The following is an 18,279-nucleotide window of genomic DNA, read 5'->3' on the forward strand; positions in this document are numbered from 1 at the left end:
AATGTATTTCCGCCGTCACCCTTCCAGGTGCCTGTTTGGGATTTGAATTTGGTTTTGAAGTTTCTCATTGGTGCTCCGTTTGAACCTTTGTACTCTTGTCCTTTGAGATTACTGTCCTTCAAGACTGTGTTCTTGATTGCGGTTACTTCCGCTCGCAGAGTGAGTTAATTGCAGGCACTTTCATCTAAGCCACTTTTTACTGTGTTTCACAAGGACAGGGTTGTACTGCGAGTACATCCTTCTTTTCTACCTAAGGTAGTCTCTGAATATCATTTGAGTTAAAAGGTGGTTCTTCCATCTTTCTACCCTCCTCCTCATACTGGTAAGGAAGAGGAGCGTCTCCATAGGTTGGATCCTAGGAGAGCTCTTAGCTTTTACATTTCTAGGATGTCCAGGGTCAGAGTGGACGATAAACTCTTTGTAGGATATGCTGGACACCGATTGGGCCAGGCTGTTACCAAACAGACCTTCTCCAGGTGGATTATCCTTACCATTACGGAGTGTTACCGGTTGGCGGGTAAAGACCCTCCTGATGGGTTGAGAGCTCATTCCGCTAGGGGCGTGGCTACTTTCACCGCCCTCCAGCGGGTTGTTCCTATTAGGAATATTTGTGATGCCGATACTTGGGCTTCAATCCATACATTTGTAAAACATTATTCCCTGGATACAATCCATGGTCAGGATATGGCCTTTAGGAAGGCTCTTCTTTATTCCGCAGTCTAATTGGGTACTCTAAATTCTTTTCCCTCCTCCATTTACTGGTACTGCTTTGGGAGTCTGTCAAAGATGTGGAATGCATTGTAGGACACAGTCCATTCGAAGAACAAGTTAACTACCAACTGGTAACATTCTTTCGACTGCATGTTCCTCCAACGCATTCCACATCGCCCTCCCAGCCTGCCCCTCAGGAGAATTTCCTATGCGATTGCAGCTTCCGTTTTCCGCAAGGCTAAGTGCAGTGCAGCTGGCATCAGACTGTGCCACACGTTCTGGGGGGAAAAAAACTTAAACTGAGGCTACGGGTGCTGTGAATCCTATTTATAACATCCTGTGACATCGTCCTTGACTGAGACCTTCGAGGGACATGGACCCGACGCAATCGACGCAGGACCCCTTCTGCCAAAAAAGTTTCCGAAGTGCACAGCTCTGGACATTACATGTCAAAGATGTGGAATGCGTTGGAGGAACATCCAGTCGAAAGAACGTTACCAGTTGGTAAGTAACTTGTTCAACTGCATCAGGAACGCTTGACCGTGATCCTAGTTGCTCCAATGTGGGCATGTCATGCATGGTACTCGCATCTACTTAGGATATCCCTGTGCCCACCAATGAAGCTAACCAGCCGTTACGACATGTTTTCACAGAACCAAGGCCCAACCCTTCATCCACATCCTCAGGCAACCAACTTAGCAGATTGGCTCCTTAAGTGATAATTACAGCCATCTCCACTTACCAAGCAGATCCATCTAGATATTACAAGAAAAACATAAATCAAACACCAGACACTGCTACTTTAACAAATGGAAGAGATTTGTAGTATGGTGTAGAAAGTTGAATGTAAACCCCATTGACTGTTCACCTTCTAACATAGCGCAGCATCTACTTCTCTTGTTGGACTCCGGTCTGCTTTTCAATTCCTTAAAAGTTCGTTTAGCTGCACTTTCCGCATACACAACATCTCAAAGCAAGGTTTCATGGTGGAGAATTCCAGTTGTGAAAGCCTTCATGAAAGGGGTGAAAAGACTTTGGGGTTCATTACTTTTTTTTTTTATTGTTGAATTTTTAATCAAATAATTGATTTTTTTACAAGACTTTGGGGTTCATTATAAGTTTTCCAGTATCCAGCCACTAATTCCGGTGGGATACCAGCAAACAGACGTACCGTTCCCGCTGCCTGATATCCCAGAATTTCTGGGATATTACAGTTGGCGGAAAGGGCGGTAAATAGATTGCTCGTATTTCCATCACTGGTAATACCTGTGCCGGAAATACCGGACGTTTTTTGCCAGTCGCAATCTGATTAACCTCAAGCTCTTTCCTGGACGTAACTCAGTGACCACCACTGGCAAACTTGTACTTATGCGGTGCGGGAAAAGTGGCGGTGATGGAATAACCGCCACTTTTTACACACATCAAAAGTTGTAATGGACCCCTATATCCCCCAATTGCAAACCCACCCCCAGGATTGTATTTAAACATTGTCTTAAGAAAGCTCATGGGTCCCCCTTTGAGCCTATGCACGAAGCAAGCTTTCAGGATCTCACTTACAAGGCCGACTTTCTTGTAGCGATCACCTCTATAAGGAGGGGTAAGTGAGCTTCAAGCATTATCCATTTCAGGTCCATTTGTTACAATACATAAGAACAAGGTGGTCGTAAGAACACACCCACAGTTCACACCAAAAATCATTTCCAGATTCCACACCAACCAATCAATTAAACTACCAGCGTTTTTTCAAGAGCCACAAATCTCTGGGGTAAGAGCACTCCAAACACCAGCTGTTCGCAGAGCTGTCATCTACTAGCTCAATAACACTAAACCAATTAGAAAGACCAGTTATTTGTTTTCTAAGCTGCTGGGAGGGAAGGGGGATCATGTCTACAAAGCAGCCATTTCTAAATGGGTTGTAAAATGCATACAGCAATTTTACAGAGTATTGTAAGGAAGGCATGGCATCAAACAGGAAGACAGACACAAGTGATCACAGTTCAAGGGCGTTCATTGAATTTCAACTGGGTTTGAAAAACACCTATCTAATCCTAAATCTAAAGATGGGAGCAAGCTTCGACCATCAATAATAATAACGTAGTCCTAGTGGTGTTATAAATACAAATCGTGTAGGAAACAATGTTATGCAAAAGAGAAGTGTTCAAGAAATTATATGTCAGAATATTCAAGCTATTGGCCTTCCTTCCCCGCGTTTTCAGCACAGGACAATGTGGCACACTCAAGCTTCGCACAGTCTCTGGCTTCTCTAGCACGAGTATGCAGTTCAAATCTCAGTATTGAGGTCTTCTATGTCAACATTTCTTTTTGCTATTCAAAGTCTCGTACTTCAGAGGGCCTGATGCGACAAACATTCAAAAGTTCCTTTATCCTTAGGATTCCCATGTACAACTTCTTGGGTGATTTTTTATTCACCCCGGACTCCCCTCTGCCGGGATCAGACCCACTTTAACACAAAGTTTTCAATTGATCTCCCTCTGTCGGCGCTCCGGCTAAATCCATGTAATTTTCCAAACTTTCTCTACTTCATTGCAATCGATGACATTCGACTGTGCACAGGATTTGACTTGACCCGTCGCAGGACAACTTTGATTCACAATTATTGAATTATTCTCCCACTGTCGGGCTAGGACCTACTTTATGTACTTTTATCACTTCTCAGCTGGGTACCTTACAGATACCTTCGATTGAGCCCCCACGCGGTGCCAGACCACTCAGTCAAAGGTATTGTAGCTTGCTTTAAAGTTCAATAACTCATCAGCAGTTTAACTTCATTTGTGTCTCTTATCACACATGTTTTAACAATGTTTGTTCCAGCGTTCGCCATACAGTGTTGCTGCTTGTAACCTTGGCTTCAACACAGACCGTCCTGTATCGGTCTCCCCAACTCACCGGCTGTGTTGCTTTCACTGAAGCGGCTTTGTTCTTGGAGCCAAAGACAGTACCACAGTGGCTGGAGATTCTCCCCACCTTTATTACTGATGCGTGAGTGCCACAAAATGCAGGATTCTTGAGCCTGGTTTCCTGGTTTTACACTTTCTCTCAAGGTTTCGTGGAAGTAACGGTTCCTTGTCGAAGAGGTCAAGGGAACCTCCCTCCTTGCTACCCCCTTCTGTTTCGCCATCTTTCTCCTCTCGTTAAACTGCCATCTTGAAACTGCTGTTTCCTTGTGTGCTTTGCCTTGCTCACAGTGTGCTCTTGTGCTCCACCTTTTATCCATTTGGGGAAGTGTAATTGAAATCAGTTGTCGATAATTGCCTGACCTCCCCTTACCATAATATTGGGACATGTCAGGTACACGGCTCAGGTTTTAGTCTGTTTTCCCTTAGAGCGGGCTGTCGGTGAGAAAGTGTTTGTGTTGTAAAGGGGGTGGTGGTAGAGTTATCAAATATCCCACCAGGTAGGATGGGGTAAAGATGTTACAGGGAAGGGGATACTGCGTCTCACCATCCAGTGTTCCACTCCCACTCCCCGAAGACTCCTAACCAACGTGATCCTCCCACACTGGTCCACCCCAAGGAACTTGATCCAAAAGTGATGGCTGTGTCCTAGCCATCTGGATGACAGATTCCTGGGGACTAGCGGCTGAGTCACCTTCTAGTTTCTCACAGTATTCAACCAAGAACTTCCCTTTACTGCTTGGTGAAATTCTTAATAGAAGTTTTTGAAACGATCCGGAAGTAAATGTGAATTTTCCTTATTATGGATGGTTTTCAGATATAATTGCAATGATGAGCTATGGAAAACTTTTCCTTTGATTTTGTTCTTTTCTGTAGACAAAAGGTTTGTAATAAACTTAGTCTTAAAATACAAATTTTAAACAGTATTTAAAACCTCCATTTACAGCTAAAGTACACTCTACATATGGTACTTGTGCCACTCTAGCCTTCATTGCAAACAATATGAAGACCTCGGCGTGCGGAGGACCACGGGTACAGTACATGTCACAGTAGGGATAGTATTACAAACACATCCTGTTGATGTCCCTTTTCCATTTAAAAAAACAAGTCATGTAATACTCTGCACCAACCACTAGATTTCAGCCTATGCAGAGCATGTGAATTTTAGCAGAAACAAGCATCAGAAAGACGATTACAGGAATGTAATCTTTGTCATATATTACAGGGCCTGCAGTAGCAGTCCTATAGTTATGGTTAAGTTGCTCAACCTATAAGAATAGTTGGGCGGCTTTTAACTTTGGTACAGTTCGACAAATTGTCACCAGACTTTGCATAGGAAGTATATAGCCACCTCCGAATGATTGCGCCAAGTTTGGTGTAGTTTCATCAAGGCGGTGCTTAGTTAGAGGGGGGTCCCAAAACTTTTCAAATCCTCATAGAAATACATTGAAAAATGTTGTGCACGCCTACAGCCCAAAACGCGTGATGAATTTGCACCAAACCTCCGTGCGGAAGAGCGACTTGGTCCCGAAGGCGTGCTTTTACAAATTTGTTGTAAATCTGTCCATTAGATATTTTTAAAATGGGCAAAAGGTAGGTCCAAAAAGATAAATTCTATCTGCGTCTGGTTCGCGGATTCATTTCCTGATTCGGTGCCCGCACTGGGCCAATCAGGACATCACGTAACATTCACAGACATCGTATGCATCCACTGAGTGATCAATTAAAAGCGTGAGGTGCGTAAACATTTTTGAGACGGACACCATGTTGGATTTGCGAACTACGCTGCTAGCTGCAGACATCGCAGTAAAACAATTCTTTTTTAAAACCACCACATTACACCTGGCAGGCAAATGAAACAATCTATGGGGAGGTGAGGGGTGATCAGGATAGGATGTTATCTGTCCAGAAAAAGCCCAGAATCAATTTTATTTTTCTTCTCCGATTTCTGCAAACTTCTCAGATAGTTGACAAAAGTTTGAGGACATCAATGCAAACTTCTGCATTACAGGGTCGTTGAAGAGCAGTTTTTGATGGCTTAAAACATTTGCACCATTGAATGAAACTGCATGCAATTCTGCAATATAATTTTAGGCCCAACTTCAAATGCTTTTGCAAAGTTTGGTGCTGTTTTCTCCAGATGAGCAATAACAGAGGGGGTGTCCCAAAGCGTTTGAACGGCATATAACTTTGGTGCCGTTTGATGAATCTGCGTACAGGTCTGCAAAAAGATTTTCGACTCAACTTCTAATGTATTTGCAGAGTTTGGTGGGATTTTGTCAAGAGGGGGCAAAATTAGAGGAGGGGGGCCCACTATTTTTACATAGCTTATAACTTTGGCGCCGTCTGAAGAATCTGCACAAACGTTTGCAGAAAGATTATAGGCCCAACATCGAATGTTTGTGCAATGTTTTAATGGAGGCTAAGTTATACCACTATTATTGTACATACATTTTGACAATTTCCAAAAACAAAACACGAATGAACTTGTAGCAGACTTGTGCAAGGATCATTGTCAAGGATCCAAAAGCTTGGTTTCACAAATGTCAGTGTTTTACTTTTTGAAAAATTTCATAATGGATCTACAAAAAATAGTGATATACATTTGGTGACTGAGGTATAGCCTGCAGCCCATTCCACAGAAAATCTGGCAACTGTCCATGACCACCATGGACCAACAATGGTGTTAAAGTGGGAATGGTCACCAGGTACCTGCTATGTGGTAAAGGTTTCGAAATCAGGATATCTTTGAGTGGCAAAACAAATTCTCCTCGCGGCTACAGCATGGCCTGCTGGATGGTATTGCAACAAACCTGAGCAAGGAGCATCAGCAAGGACCTGAAAGCATGCTTTTGAAATCTTGTATTTTTTTTCTCGCAAATTGTCGAAAGGTATGTACAAAAAATAGTGATATAAATTTGGTGCTTGGCAGTAGCCCTGGCCATCGGCAAGGACAAATGTCTACTCGGATTTGCTTATTGCGGCATGCAGCATGTCCGAAGCTTATGCCCCATGGATAGTGAAGACTGCCCATGGCTGCAACCCATGAGCACTGGCCATTGGTCACATTAAGGGGGTCTAGTGGACACTGGCCCAGAATGTAGGCTAGGTGCGGTGCATAACGTGGGTGGTTTGGTGGGGCTGGCGTCATGGTCGAGGCTCATGTCTTAGGCAATTCAACCATGGCTTGCATCCCCAGTATGCACTGCAAAAATATGTTTGTGAAAGGAGGTTTATAGTTCTTTCATATATCTTAAAAGAGGAATTGTTAATGTATATACAGTGCTGTAACATCATGAAACATTTTCACTTGTAAAAACCATTGAAATTCAATGAAAGACCTATGTTAAAGGGATGTTATGGTTAGGTTGTACTAAAAAAACCTATGACATTCACTGAAATAACTTTGTTAAAGGGATGTTAATCTTGCCACTGGCCATGGCTGCCTGGGACGGTCAATGGGGTTAAAGTGGGCATGGTCACCATTGACAAGTATGTGGTAAAGTTTTTCGAAATCGGGAGAGCCTTGAATAGGAAAATACATTTTGCTCATGGTTTCAGCCTGAAGTACTGGACGGGATTGCAGCATACTTGCGCGAGTGTATTGCTCTCCTCTGAAAAGTGCACAGAACTACCATAAATCACCAGTGCAATTATAGAGCAAATACTTCCACCTAAAAACAGACACAATAATTCACAGCCACGCACACTTTAGAAGATAATCAGCTCTTTACGGCTATTTATTCAAAGCTTACAGGTACATAGTAATAACTCGTACAACTCACATGGGCATAGATCACAGAAAACATAAAGAAGTCAAAGAAAGAAATACATCACCGTGGGCGTAGCTTAATGGAACTTCATCTCGCCAGAAGCGGCAGAAAGACCCCGATAACAGCCAGGCCAAGAGCACAACAACCCACAGGAGTGTCGGACCGAAGCGTCCCCCCTCCGACTGAGGTCTTTGTGCTTATCCCGTCTGACTGTTGAGGGCTTCCGCATATATGCCCTCCTCAACAAGGGGTGGCAACTTCTCGAACTTTCTGGCAATGCGCTTGCGCATTGATGGGTGACCGTTGGTTGCCAGCTGGGTCAACCGACAGTAACCTCAAGGAGCAAAGCACTTCTCTCTCCTAAACGCCCCGGGAAACAATTCCATAACTCATCTCGAAACCTTGGCACAGGCATAGCAAACCAAAGCAAACTTCGCTATCAGGTACCAGCCGGCACCTGCAGATCTTAGCTTTCCCAGTGCCGTGTCCTTGGCTGGAAAGGCCTGCATTCCAAGCCCATCAGCGAATAACGTTGAAAACATGTTGTTTCGCAAAGCAAGTGTAGCTTTCCACTGAGGCATGGATAAATATCCATTATGGCTCTGAGTGCTCCCAGAATGCACTGCGCACCAGCGCCATGTTTTAGCTCAACCATCACAGCGAGGAGCATCAGCAAGGACCTGAAAGCATGGTCAAAATGTATGTACAAATAATAGTGCTGTAGCTCTGGTGCGTGGGTAGTGGGCCTGGCCCTTGGCAAGGACAAATATCTGCTCTGATGTGCTTATTGGGGCATGCAGCATGGCCAAAGCCAATGCCCCATGGATTGTGGAGACTCCCCACGGTTTAAGCAATGAGCAATCACCATTGGCCCCATTATGGGGGTAAAGTGGACACAGTACCAGGGTGCCGTGGTTAATGGGGGGTGGATTGGTGGGGCTGGGATCATAGTCTAGCCTTATGTCCTTGGCAATTTGAGCATGGTTATAGTTATTTTATATAAGCTAAAAGAGGAATTATTAATAACGTATATACAGTGCTGTAACTTCATGAAATATTTCCACTTTTAAAAACCATTGAAATGTGTGTTAACCGGATGTTATGGTTAAGTTGCACTAGAAAAACCCTATGAAATTCACTAAAATAAATTTGTTGAAGGGACGTTATGGTTGCAATTTAAAATCGAAAAAAGCTAATAAATTCGCCAGTTGTGGTGAGCGATTCAACCATAACTCACGCCACCACCATGCACTGCTCAGACTAACACTCAGGACATCAACGATGACATCACAAATGACATTGATGACATCACATATATGGGGTGGTTGTTTTTGTTCAGTGACGGTGAGAATTTTAGCTATGTTCTTAAGGTACTTTCCTTGGTGAACTCATGGTGTATGTAGATGGGACAATAAGGAGGCCCACGGCCAGACAATTTTTTATGCATGATGATGAACTTTAATCTTAGTGTCATGTTCTGGTCATGGTGTTTCTTACCTTCTTACTAGAGTGTCACTGTATGTGCCTCAGATTTGTATGCATTGATGCTCTCAGCATGCATTTTTTGTACTAAGTGTACTAACACGTGTGTACTCATTTTTGTATTGAAGTTTAACATTAAACACGATTCGGATAGGCTTGGATTTATGATTCTACTGACAATATTATCAGATTGGCTGCAGCCATTACCTATGTATCTGTATTATTAGATTGTTGTAATAACATCAACATTTCAATAGAACATTTGTTTCAGGAAGTACATTTTGTGAAACATGGAGTAGTTCATGAGCGGTCTCCCGATCACCCTTCATATGTTGCTAGTAACATTCTAAACAGAACCCCTTGTTGGGACTTTTTATCAGAATAGATGTCATATGTGATGTCATCAGTGAGATCATCAATGATGCCATTCGTGATGTCATCTTTGATGTCCTTTCCTCTCCTTAGTTCATCACCCATACCTAAATGCATTGGGTAACCCCTATCGAGGGACCCACGCAGTGTCAATTTTTCTGTTATATCATTGAGTTGTCCCCTCAACTACGACTCCTCTATTGTTGTTAACATCACCACTCGCATCAAATTAGTCTACACCTGTCCCAGTCCTCTCACCTTCTTGAGTCACTGGCTCAATCGTCGGGTAGTCATCCAGTCACTAAAGAAGAGTCTCTCAGGGGACATGAGTTGCCCATCTACAGTCCAGTATCCTTAGCCTCAGTACAGGACTATCCAGCCAATAAGCACTCAGTCTGGCCTCATTCCAGGAACTATGGAGCTTAACCCCTTCAGATCTATGCAGCCTTGCTTGTCTATTTCCTGGACAGTAAAACATTAACCAGCCTTCTGAGTTTGCAAAGTGGCATGGGGTTTGCATACAGTCCACCCCTGCCCCACCATCCTCCATTTCCATATCCTATCACCCCTTAACCAATTTTGTCAAATCCAAGTGTTGGTCATTAAAGCCTTGAAAGCACTCATATCCCGGCTGAACCCCCCCCCCCATTTTTTGGTGCGAGACAGACACCAGTCATACTTGCCTCAATGACCTGATCACCAAGCCAGAATAATTCTGCCACTGCAGCTTGTCAACACCAACAAAGTGAGGGAGTAGAAATATATTAGTATGTGACGAAATGGACGTCCAGCAGCTGTTTTGTCTATTTATAATCCTTACCAGGGACATGCCGTAGTCGTCCTTGTTAACAATGGTTGATTATACTGGTGCCGTTAAAGAGAACTGCACCTATTGTTTTCACTAGAGAGAACCCCTTTAAGAAAATGTTAGTTATTTGATTTATAAATAAACTGTTTTATGGGAAGGTTGTTTATGGTGTGAGAAAGCAGAAGGTGTCTCACCAACTAGTCCCTGGGGATCTGTCATCCAGGTGGCCAGGACATAGCCATCACTTTTGGATCCAGTTCCTGCGGGTGGACCAAGGCGGGAGGATCACTTGGATTAGGAGTCTTCGGTGAGTGGTACACCGGATGATGAGACACGGTATCCCCTTCCTTATAACACCTTTACCCCATCCTCCCAAGTATGAGAGAAAGCCCGAGCCGTACACCTGACATGTCCAATACAATGGTCAGGCAATTAGTGGCCATCCCCCCCACCTGAATTCCATAAAGCTTCCCCACACGGATAAAAGGGCGAGCACAAGAGCACACTTTCAGCGAGGCAAAGCATACGCGGAAACAGCATTTCCGAGATGGCAATTTAACAAGAGTAGAAAGACGGCAAAACAGAAGGGATTGCAAGGAGGGAAGTTCCCTTGACCTTTTCGACAAGGAACCGTTGCTTTCATGAGATTGGAAAGCGTAAGACCAGGAAAACAGGCTGAAGAATCCTGCATTGTGTGTCGGAGATACCCGGTGCCCTCCTGCGTCAAGAATGAAGGCGGGGAGAATTTTCAGCCATGGTGCTACTGTCCTTGGCTCCAAGAACAAAACCACATCAGTGAAATCAACAGAGCCAGGGAGTTGGGGAGACCGATACAAGACCAGTCTGTGTTGAAGCCAAAGTTGCAAGCAGCAACATAGTATGGTGAGCACTGGAATGAACTTTGTGATGACAAAAAACACAAGCAAGGCTTAACATGCTGATGAGTGATTGAACTTTGAATCAAGGATGCAATACCTTTGACGGAGTGGTCCGGCACCACGTGTAGTGCTCAATTGAAGGTCTCTGTAAAGTATCCAGCTGAAAAGTGAAAGAGTTGTAGAGAATTGTGAATCAAAGTGGTCCTGCGACAGGTCAAGCAAAACCCCACCCACAATCGAAAAAGTTGATTCAGTAAAGAACATTTGGGACAAAGTTGATAGAGTTGGTCCGAGCCCGGCAGAGGGAGATCAATTGAAAGTTTTGTGTTAAAGTGGATCTGAGCCCGACAGAGGGGGATCCGAGGTGAATAGAAAATAATCGAAGAATTTGTATGTGTGAAACCCTAAGGAGAAAGGAACTTAAGGAACTTTGTTGTTTGTCGTATTGCATCAGGCCCTCTGAAAAAGAGACTTTGGAAGGACAAAGAGACTTTGGCACAGAAGGCCATGATGTTGAAGTTTTGAACTGCACCCTGGTGCTAGAGAAACCAGACTGTGCTAAGCTTGAGTGTGCCGACTTGCCCCGTGTTAAAAACATGGGGAAGGGAAGCCAACGGCTTGAATATCTTGATATATAATTTCTTGAACACTTTTCTTTTGCATAATATTGTTTCCCACACTATTTGTATTTAGAAGTAAGGATTGGCAATATGTTTATTAGTATAGGCCCTTTTATTTTGACAAGACACCAATAGGATTGCGTTATTACTTAATATTTGTAGTTTACTCCCATCTTTAGATTCAGGTTTAGATAGGTGTTTTTCAAACCTAATTGAAGTTCAATAAACACCCTTGAACCGTGATCATTTGTGTCTGTCTTACTGTCTGATATCAGGCCTTCCTTACAATGGGCGTTATTGTAGTGATTGCTTCATTTAGAGATATTTTTAAAAATACATTGACATATATCCCTTTATTACTTGTTTGAACTTGCAGAGGAAAAATGGCTCCACAATACCTTCATTTATTAACCGGCTTCCAACTAATGAGACGCCTCCCACGTTAACTCGGACCAATAAATTCACCTCTGGCTTCCAAAGTATTGTTGATGCGTATGGAGTTGGGAATTACCAAGAAGTGAATCCAGGTAGGCTGCATGCTTTCTGCCAACTATCGTACGTCCACATATTGATGATAAAATCATAATTTGCGTATGTTTCTTGTAGAGTTGGGCAGTATTCTACATATTTGTGTGTAACCCGAAGCTCACAGGTTAAAATGTCTGTGGGGTTGTCCCATCCATTCACCCTTTTGAGTTCCATAAAAATAAGATGATACACTTGGGCAGTATCATTTAACCTGTTAGGAAATCACATTGTCTGACCATTCTTTTATACCTCAATGGGCTCTGGGGACCAGGGGTGTCCGCCCACAGTGTGACATGCTACCTGTAGAAGTTATACAGAAGATTCCATAGAAGCCCCTTTATGTGCCGCAGAGTTTAGTGTAAACTGTAATCAAAGGTCTAAGATTAGTCTGTGGCACCCGGGACATAGAACACTTCAGGAATTGGCCTGCCTTCATCCTAGTCTGGATGACAAGCACTTACTTGAAGCTCAATACCACAAAGACGCAATTCATCCAACTCGATCACCCATATAAGCAGGAGACCATTCAAAGGTAGATAAACAACATGCACCTTGATGGCTTCTCACCTCATCTGGCCATGATGCCAACTCTGGTTCGCTCTAGACCGCACCTGATGCTTCTGAAAACAGAGCAACAAAACGGCCAAACCAGCAGGTATTAGCTAACCTTCCTCCTTCAGAGCTACAGTCTAGTGTGGTGAATCCTGCAGAATCCTCACAGAATCCCTGCCTAAAGTCTCTTCCCAGGTGGCCTGGGGAAGGCAGCCGCTACCTGATCCTAACCCTGTGGGTGCTATTAGCTGGGTGGTCACCTCAGAGGAGAAAGCCACCGAGGTAACAGGAGGATTCCGTTGGGAGATACGCAGTATTTGTCTTCTTCAGAGAGGGAAATTTCTATACCAGAATATTTAATAGCTTGTTGTCAGAGTCAAACTTCCCTTCACATAGATACCCACATTGAGGGTAGGGAAAACTCTTGTGATCACAAGAGAAATTATGTATATGGGAATCAGAACATTAACACTCTGAATTCTGATGATTATAATTCTTTCTTGAATCTGAATCAACCATTAAACCATCTAAAACTCATAACTATTTAGTCACTAAGCAATGTAAATCCAATAAAGGTCAAGTTTATAATGGTGAAGGAAAAGGTAATCTTAACATTGGGAACTTCAAGTTCCACAATGCCCTAAGTACTGGGACGAGGAAGAGGGATTCAGGGGCACTAAACTGCAGTGTGCAGTCTAGTGGTTCTAATGACCCTCACCTGAGCAGGGCCTTTGAATATATAAGGTCTCCTCAGGTGCAGGACATTCTAACAACTGGGTAGAGTTGCAGAGACCACCAGTTGCAGTGGAAGAGGAAGCTAGATGCTGGTGCTGTGGCTACTTGGAAATTGTTGGTCCTGAGAGGGTCTCCAAGGTTAATAACCTGATTTGCAGAGTTCACGCAGCGAGAAGCAGGCTTTCCCCCTGGCGAGGGAGGCTCGCCTGTTTGCGTGCGGTGTCCCTTTGGCTGGCAAGCACTGTCGTACACTAGGAGCAAGGAAATTGCTTTTCCTTTTCTGTGTGGGCCGTGGGCCCCCAGCAGCAGTCTGCCATGTAGACAGAGGCAGAAGAAGCAGACCGATTAGGGACGGCAGATCGCACGGATGCGTGTGACGAAGCTGGTGGATTTAGCACTGTCTGGTAATCCCGGTACGCTCTGTACGCGACCGCTGACCACTAATAGTTATTTTGACTACCAAGCTGATATAAAGAAGTCTTATTAGTGAAAACAAGAACTTACCAACACCATTGCCAAAGTAAAGAAGGCACAATACTGAAATAAGCTAATTATAAACACCGTTGCCAAAACAAAGAGGGGGCAATACTGAAGCAAGTTGACCATAACCATCATTGCCAAAGTAAAGAGTGGGCAATACTTTACAGAGCATTTAATCCATGTTGTCTAAATAACAAGAGAAAATTGTTGCAGGAAAATTGTAACTATTGTTGCCAGAATAAGGAAGAGGCCATAGTTAAGCAAGACATCAACAAGCATTGCCTAAGCCAAAGAGAAGCAATTTTAAGAAAGAAAAATGTTCAGCAGTTCATTAATGTGAAAGTGGGAAAACAGAAGTGCCAGTATAGAGGCCCTCCTGATATAGAGTATTAGTGGAACAAACAGCACCAATGTGTAACATGTTTTCCCAAAAAGAAATTGTGAATGTGAATGTCGATGTTGCTGAAGGTTAAAGACTCTTATGAAGTTTTGAAGTATACCTCACCACAGAGTATGTGTAGTAGTGGTAGGAGTTTTTAGTCCTGGCAGGTGAGTACACCAGGATAGGGACTTTCAAGTGGTAGTCCTGGCAGGTTAGTGGACCAGGAAGAAATAATTGAAGTACTGTATTATGGTTGAAGGACATAAGAAAAAGTGGCAGAGCTGCTACAATGTTTCCTAAATTGTTGTGGAAACATCCTGACAAAACTTTACTTTTGATACAGAAGAATTGTGAAAGTGTTTTGTTTCTCAAGACGAATTTGTGTGGAACTCTTTACCATAAGTGGAGAGAAAGACTTGTCGATTAGTTGAACTGTTGGTTAAAGTCCAAGTGAAAGACTTTTGAAGCAAGAAGAACTTTTTAATCGGAACCTAGCTACAAAAAGGAACTTGGTTATGTGAACCCTTTGATTGAAGGAACAAACTCTGGTTACAAGGATATACAATTATTAGGTCTATGTTGAATAACTGTTATTTCGAATGAATCTTTGATGTGTAATGTCCAGCTTCAGCTGCCTCAGAAAACTTTTTCGGCAGAGGGCGCTGTGCGTCGATGGCGTCGAGTCAATGTCCCTCGAAGGCTTCCGTCGAGGGTGTCTTCATCGGAGATCATATGGAGCATGCGCGGTGCCCGTTGGCCTCAGTTCCGTTTTTCTGACACAGCTATAGCTTAGTCTAATGAGAATCGGCACACCTCATCTTTAACGGCTTGTTTTCGAAAGAAATTCTTTGACAAATCATTCGAGATCTCTTCATCCTCGACACCTTCTACCCCGAAAACCGGTTTAAAAAAATACCGGGACTGCGGGTCCAAGATGTCCCTTACCGACCTGCACCATGTCTGCTTATGGTGCCTTGGCGAGGACCATGACACGGCCAATTGTTCAAAATGTAAATCCATAACAGGAAAGGCATTGAGGGAGCGGAAGGGGAAACTCCAGGTAGGAAAATTACCCAAACCCCCGACCTGCTAAGCCTTCGACCGACAAGTCGAGAGGAGACTCTCCTCGAAGTAAAAAGGCAAAGTGCTCTAGGTCAAGGAGTGGTTCGCACCACTCGTTGGCTAAAAGGTCAAAGAGGAGGCTCCAGAGGTCTCTTTCATTGACGTCTTCCTCCGACGATTCACCCGTAAGAGTTGCATGTCCCACAAATAAATCTACCCCAGCAGAATGGGATGTTTTCCGAGAGAAAATGTTACAAATGTTAGAAAAACAGGGTCATGCTCCTACCGAGCCTTCCAAGCAAGCCGGTAAGGATAGGTCTCGGCCAAAAACCCACACGCCCTCGAGCCCGGGTAAAAAGCCTCACAAACATCGAGAGCCCACGAGGCCCTATGTTGATGAAAAATCTAGATCGAGGTCCTCAACGCCATCAAAACCGTTGACCCCAATGGTGTCCGCAATGACTACTAAACCTTCGTCCACGACAGTGCCATCGACAACTTTGAAGACAGCTACGCTGCATACGCTGGTTGTTACATCGAAGCCAGGTGCTTTTCCTCATCCGCCGCCAATGAAGCCTTTAGACGCCATTGCAGCCTACACTGACTCCATCTGAAAAAGTCTATACTCCTTTATCCAGAAAGGAGTTTTTCAAATCACTCTCTTCAATATATGAAGATGAAGAACGCTCTGATGGGGAGGATGCTCCTTTTGGACTGCAATATGGGGCACCCAATGCTCCAGAGTGTCTGATTTCAGAGGAGTCCAGGATTAAAGATCTACATGAAAATTTACAGTCGGCGAATGGAGTTGATACTTCACCCCTGGTGAACATGCCGACGCTGCATATGGACAACTCATGTCCAGAGATGTAAAGTATCTAGGATGGAGCAGACCACCACTCCCTTATGAACAGGACGATATAACCGATATTTTGGATAACGTCCCCAGACTGACCCGGTATTGCCATTCCACATGGCTTTACGTAAAAGGGTGGCTGGAAATTGGGAAACTCCGGATACCAATCCGGCAGTTAATAAAAATCTGACACGAAAATACCGCCCCCCCAGTAGTGTCCCTGACTATCTGTCGAAACACCCCACTTCGGAGAGTCTGGTGGTGCAGGCAGCTACAGCAACGTCGAAGCAGGCAGCGTACCCTACCATCCCTCCTGATGGGGGCGACAAGTATGTATATGGTTAGGCAAGAAAACTATTTTCAGCAGGTAGCATGCCTCTGAAATCAGCCAACTCCACCTGTGCTCTTGCAAAAGTTTTGTACACTCTGTGGGATTGCATATCTATGGCGGCAGAGCATATCCCGAGGGCGAAGAAAGGGATTCCTTCTTAGCTATTATTATGGACGACAAAGAAGCTAGTTGTGAATCCCTTCACTCTGGGCTGGATACAGCGGCTAACCTCAGCAGATCCATGGCGACCATCACTGTAATGCGCAAACATGCATGGTTGAGGAAGTCAGGTTTTGCACCAGATGTGCAGTTAAGACTTCTCAACATGCCTTTTGACGGGTCTCATCTTTTTGGCAGCAAGGCTGAAGAGAGCCTTGAGAAGTTGCAGACCTCTAAGGCGGCGGCCAAGTCTTTAGGTGCCGCTATTAGGCAACCTCAGCCTTTTCGTACTAGTGGACAACCTTGGATGGGTAGATCTTTTCAATTCTACTCCTCAGTTTGAAGGGCAAAATGAATGGCCAGTCAAAGAGGCCAGAGAAAATGTCCTTGCGGTGGACGAGGCAGAGGTGCCAAGCCAGCTCAAGGAGCAGCCTCTTTACCATCGGCCTCTGCAACAGCAGCCTCAAAACCACTTTGAGGTCCAGAATCACAGTTCACCATTGGGGGGCAGACTGTCTCAGCATTTAGAAAAATGGCGAGCCATTACTTCGGATGCTTGGTCTCTGGGAACTCTAGTCTATGGTTACTGCCTTCCTTTTTTAAGAAGACCTCAAAACAATTCACTGGGGAGCCGCTCTTTGATGGTTCCAGATGCGTTCCTTGTGCAGGAAGTTTTAACCCTGCTCGAGAAAGGTGCTATAGAACTGGTACCTTTAGCGGAGAGGAACAAGGGATGGTACTCCCCATATGTTTTGATCCCCAAAAAAGACGGAGGACTGAGATACTTGAACAAGTTCCTTAGGAAGGACAAATTCAAGATGGTCACACGATCTCAGATCCTCCAGGCCCTCCAACTTGAGGATTGGTTGGTATCATTAGACCTTCAGGATACTTATTTTCATGTGCCAATCCATCTCAAGCACAGAAAATACCTGAGGTTTGCAGTTGGCAGTTCTCATCAGTTTCAAGTTCTGCCTTTCGGGTTAACCTCTGCCCCAAGGGTTTTTACCAAGCTAATGGCAGTAGTGGCAGCGAATCTCAGCAGAGGAGGAATTCACATCTACCCCTACCTGGACGATTGACTGATCAGGGCGCGTTCTCCCGAACAAGCCCTGGATCATCTGTGTCTCCTGCCACTCCCTTCATAAATTGGGCTTCTCCCTTGATTACAAGAAGTCCCATATGACACCTTCCCAACAGCTCCAATACATCAGAGCTGTGTTAGACACGTCTTTGGGAAAGTGAGGGCTCAAGACATTTTTCAGATGGTATCCAAATTTTAGAATGCCCAGAATCTTCCGGCCTTCGATTTCTCGAGGTTGCTCAGCCTCCTGGTATCCTGCATTTTTCTGGTTCCAGAAGCCCGCCTGAGAATGAGATCCCTTCAGTGGGCTCCAAGAGCTCAATGGTCCCAATTCTCAGGAAAGATGTTGGACAGACTTCAGATTCCAGCCAAGTTCTCACAGGATCTTCTGTTGTGGGCCTGCAAGGCAAATATTCTTAAGGGAGAACCATTTTGGCAACCATGGCCAGAGATTACAGCAGTGATAGACGATTCACTCACGGGGTGGGTAGCCCATGCCAACGATTTGACAGTCAGCCGTCGTTGGTCTCCATCGGAGTCCAAACTACATA

At 44.3% G+C, this 18,279-nt stretch overlaps 1 protein-coding gene across 1 annotated transcript in view; it reads left to right on the forward strand.

Annotated features, from left to right (window-relative positions):
- ATP6V0A2 (ATPase H+ transporting V0 subunit a2) overlaps window positions 1-18,279 on the forward strand; it is a 721,136-nt gene that overhangs the window by 423,878 nt on the left and 278,979 nt on the right. The window contains exon 10 of the mRNA XM_069619692.1: window positions 11,936-12,086. Within this exon, the coding sequence (XP_069475793.1) occupies window positions 11,936-12,086 (151 nt within the window). The remainder of the gene's footprint in view (window positions 1-11,935; window positions 12,087-18,279) is intronic.

The sequence above is a fragment of the Ambystoma mexicanum genome, chromosome 10 (assembly GCF_040938575.1).
Source record: "Ambystoma mexicanum isolate Mex_15411 chromosome 10, UKY_AmexF1_1, whole genome shotgun sequence".
Taxonomy (NCBI): Eukaryota; Metazoa; Chordata; class Amphibia; order Caudata; family Ambystomatidae; genus Ambystoma; species Ambystoma mexicanum.